Source organism: Protobothrops mucrosquamatus, unplaced genomic scaffold (assembly GCF_001527695.2).
Source record: "Protobothrops mucrosquamatus isolate PMUCROS unplaced genomic scaffold, P.Mucros_1.0 scaffold1840, whole genome shotgun sequence".
Classification (NCBI taxonomy): Eukaryota; Metazoa; Chordata; class Lepidosauria; order Squamata; family Viperidae; genus Protobothrops; species Protobothrops mucrosquamatus.
Window position 1 is genome coordinate 121,342 of NW_015387971.1, and position 3,808 is coordinate 125,149.

General features: G+C 46.4%; 1 protein-coding gene across 1 annotated transcript in view; it reads right to left on the bottom strand.

The window, feature by feature from the left end:
* Positions 1–3,487: 3,487 nt before the first annotated feature.
* Positions 3,488–3,808, bottom strand: part of LOC107294137 (serine protease 27-like) — a gene marked incomplete at its 5' end in the record, with an annotated part of 14,121 nt that continues 13,800 nt past the window's right edge. The window contains one exon of the mRNA XM_029285542.1: positions 3,488–3,713. Within this exon, the coding sequence (XP_029141375.1) occupies positions 3,489–3,713 (225 nt within the window). The remainder of the gene's footprint in view (positions 3,714–3,808) is intronic.

Sequence of the window (3,808 nt, forward strand, 5' to 3'; positions counted from 1 at the left end):
CTACCAGTTGCGGCCTTTTCTGGACCGGGACGCCTTGCGCACAGTCACCCATGCCCTTGTCACCTCCCGCCTGGACTACTGCAATGCTCTCTACATGGGGCTCCCCTTGAGGAGCACTCGGAGGCTCCAGTTAGTCCAGAATGCAGCCGCGCGGGCGGTGTTGGGAGGGACTCGTCGCTCCCATGTAACGCCGTTACTGTGCGAGCTGCACTGGCTGCCGGTGGCCTTCCAGGTGCGCTTCAAGGTGTTGATTATCACCTTCAAAGCGCTCCATGGCATCGGACCTGGATATCTCCGAGACCGCCTTCTGCCTCAGATTACCTCCCATCGGCCGGTACGCTCCCACAGAGTGGGTCTCCTCAGGGTGCCGTCAGCCAGACAGTGCCGGCTGGTGACCCCCAGGGGGAGGGCCTTCTCGGTGGGGGCTCCCACCCTATGGAACGAACTACCCCCAGAGATCAGGGTGATCCCGGATCTCCCTTCCTTCCGCCGCGCCCTTAAGACATGGCTATTTAAGCTAGCAGGACTGGCCTAAGGGGTGATTTTTAGTTGGGTTTTAAAATAATTTTTTAAAATAACAAAGGCCAAATTAATATTTCCTTTTAATTATGTTTTAATGGTAGTATTTTGTACTTTTGTATTTGTTTTTATTAGGCTGTTAGCCGCCCTGAGTCCGCAAGGAGAAGGGCGGGGTAAAAATACAATAAATAATAATAATAAAAAAAGACTGTTTGAGATGTGTTTGAATATTAGTAGCTCGGATTGGTTGTTGGGCTGTTGGTTTGATCTCCGAGCTTGGCGATTTGGCTGCAAATGTTTTGTCTCCATTTGGGGGGACATCTTCAGTGTGCTTTGAATTGTGCTCATCTGTCAGAGCCCTGGCCTTTAAATACCTTTTTATGTGATGTAAATTGGTATGGATGTTATTTGTCCGGATGTTGCTGAGTCATGGTCTGGTTTCGGGCTGTTTGATTGGCTGGTTGTTGCTGCTGCGTCATAGTCCTTGTATTGTCTGTGTGATGCAAATGGTATTTGTTCATTTGGTTGCCTTTGAGTCATGGTCTGGTTTCGGGTTGTTTGGATGGATGACTGTTGTTGTCGAAACATGGTCTGGTTTCTTGGGGGGGGGGTTGTGATTTTTGCTGTGCAGTGGGGTGCCTGTTCATTTTAAATCTGCCTTCGGGATTGCAGTTGAAGTAATTATTTCATTCTCAGCAGTTGGTATGGGTCGATGTCAATGTGTCTGTTTATTGACTTATTGGTGGAGAACCAGGCTTCAAGGAATTCTCTTTCTCTCCTTGATTTTGCTTGGGTTACAACTGTGGTCTCAGTTAGATCAAACTTGTGTTCTTCTGAGTCTTCGTGGATGGACATGAGGGATAGTGGGTCATGTCTTTTGATAGCCAGGGAGGGTTCATGCAGTCTGGTAGATAGTTTTCTTCCTGTTTGGCCCACATAGTTCTTTTCACAGTTGCTGCATTAAGTTGCTCACAATTAAGACGGTAGAGATTCAAAACTTCCATGTTCTGTCCTGTGCGTTGGTAGGCATTGAATAGTCAGAGGGTGTTAACAGATAAGTCTTTATTCAAGTAAAACAGAACAACAACAAAATAGCTTCACCCCCTTTTATACAATCTCCCTGGGGCGTCGCCAGCCAATCAAGGCAACAGCCTTTCCCGCTCAAATTGCAGGCTCATTCATTCCTTGCAACTGCAAGTCTCCCTGGGCAGACCATGTGGTCTGCTGATTGTTCAGGTGCAGCGCCTTGCACCTGCTCTCAATTAAACTCAGTACATAGCATTCTGTTTCCTCATTTTCTGAGTAGCTCAGCATGCTGATGAAAGGACTAGAACAGTGTTGGCGAACCTATGGCACGGGTGCCAGAGGCGGCACTCAGAGCCCTCTCTGTGGGCACACGTGCTGTTGCCCCAGCCTCGCCTCCCCCCGCGACCCCTTCCTCTCCAGCAGTCCCCCTGGAGGAGAGTCACCCCTGAGCGAGGCCCACGCGGGGCAGCGCAGCCAAGGACATGGCAGCCAGGCAGCGTAGACAAGACTCTGCCCTCACACCCCATTGTGCACAGTTGATGCTGCAGGGCGCGGGCAGAAGGCGTGACCGCCATAGCGCTGCTGGGCTGCCTGGGTGATCTGTGGCAAGCCCTGGAGGCGGTGAGTGGTCCTCCAGGCAGGCGGGGCAGGGGATGGGGGGCGGGGCAGGGGGTGGAGCGGGGGTGGGGCCAGTTTTGGGGCACTTGGTCTCTAAAAGTTTCACCATCACTGGACTAGAAAGTTCTTTTTTTCTAACAGGCAAGTTTTCCCAACATAGAAACAGTGTCATCTTCCCACAGTCAAATGTGGTACAATTCATACTACCCAATATTGCTTGATAAACTTAACTGAAGTAGAATATCAATAGAGATACTTGGATATTTGCCATTATCTTCAGCTCCATAGACAGTGGTCAGTTCAGCAATCTCTGCTAAACCATAAACATTGTGTACAGAACATAATTGTTTGGATTCACATCATGTGCTAAGCAAAGCCCAAACTACATCATGCACCAATAGGTTGTGTGGCCCCAGTTGATATTGATAATGAAAAGCAGGGCTTTTTTTCTCATAGAACGCCCAGAACGGAGTTCCGGCACCCTTTTTGGATGGAACCTTGTAGGGTAGGCAAGGCGGGTTGTATGATGTGTGTGAGTTCCGGCACCTTTTATTTTTTTTTATAGAAAAAAAGCACTGATGAAAAGTACCATAAACACTGTGTACACATTACAGTCGTTTGCAGTGCTTTTTTTCTAAAAAAAAAAAAAGGTGCCAGAACTCACACACATCATACAACCTGCCTTGCCTACCCTACAAGGTTCCATCCAAAAAAGGTGCCGGAACTCCGTTCTGGGCGTTCTATGAGAAAAAAAGCCCTGGTCGTTTGCATTCACATCTGGTGGTAAGCAAAACTCAAGCTACATCCGGCACCAATGACTTGTATGGGCCCACTTAATATTAATAATGGAAAAGTATATTGGGCGGCCTAGAATCCATGAAAGCTAGATAAGGTGCAAATGTTTTAAACACTTTTAAAATCCAGACTTAGAAGTGCTACAATGCAACAAAAACATACAGTAACAAGTGGTTACATATATATATTTCACCACCAGATGGCAGAATATGCCTTATTGTCTTAGATCTTATTTGATAAGTGGGATTTTCTGTTCTCAATACAATTTCCCTCTCTTTTCCCTACCAAATTGGTCAGTATTTCTTAGTACTTGACTCTCACTGGTACAGATGAAACACTGCTTTTCTGCAGTCTGTAGTGGAACTTAAGCAACTACTTCATGATATATAAATCTTGTATCCCCAAAAGAACCTAACAAGATCAATCACTTGGTCAACAGCTTACTGAAAATGTATCACAGGAAAAGTACAAATTCATAGTGTTGCTGGTACAGATTTAATGTCTGGAGTGATTAATGCCTGGTGTGTATTTTATAGGAGGGTTGGTACAAAAATCAGCAAAAGTAGAGTCACCCTGGGGAAGTTTGAAAGTCCACTATTTGTATTTATATTGTTTTGGATCCAATCTAGGTAGAAAGGTACTGATGTATATACGCCAACTCGGTTGGGTTGAGCACAGCCTTCCCCCCAACTCACCACCCCAGCCAGTGTCCAGGCCCCATTGGATTTGCAGACTAAGGGCCCTCCGGAATCACCCTGTGGAGAAAAAAGAGAATAAAGGGAGTTACCTCCTTTTATTAATTCTTCAGATACCCAAAATCTTTACCATTTCAGCAAGAAAAAAAAAAAAA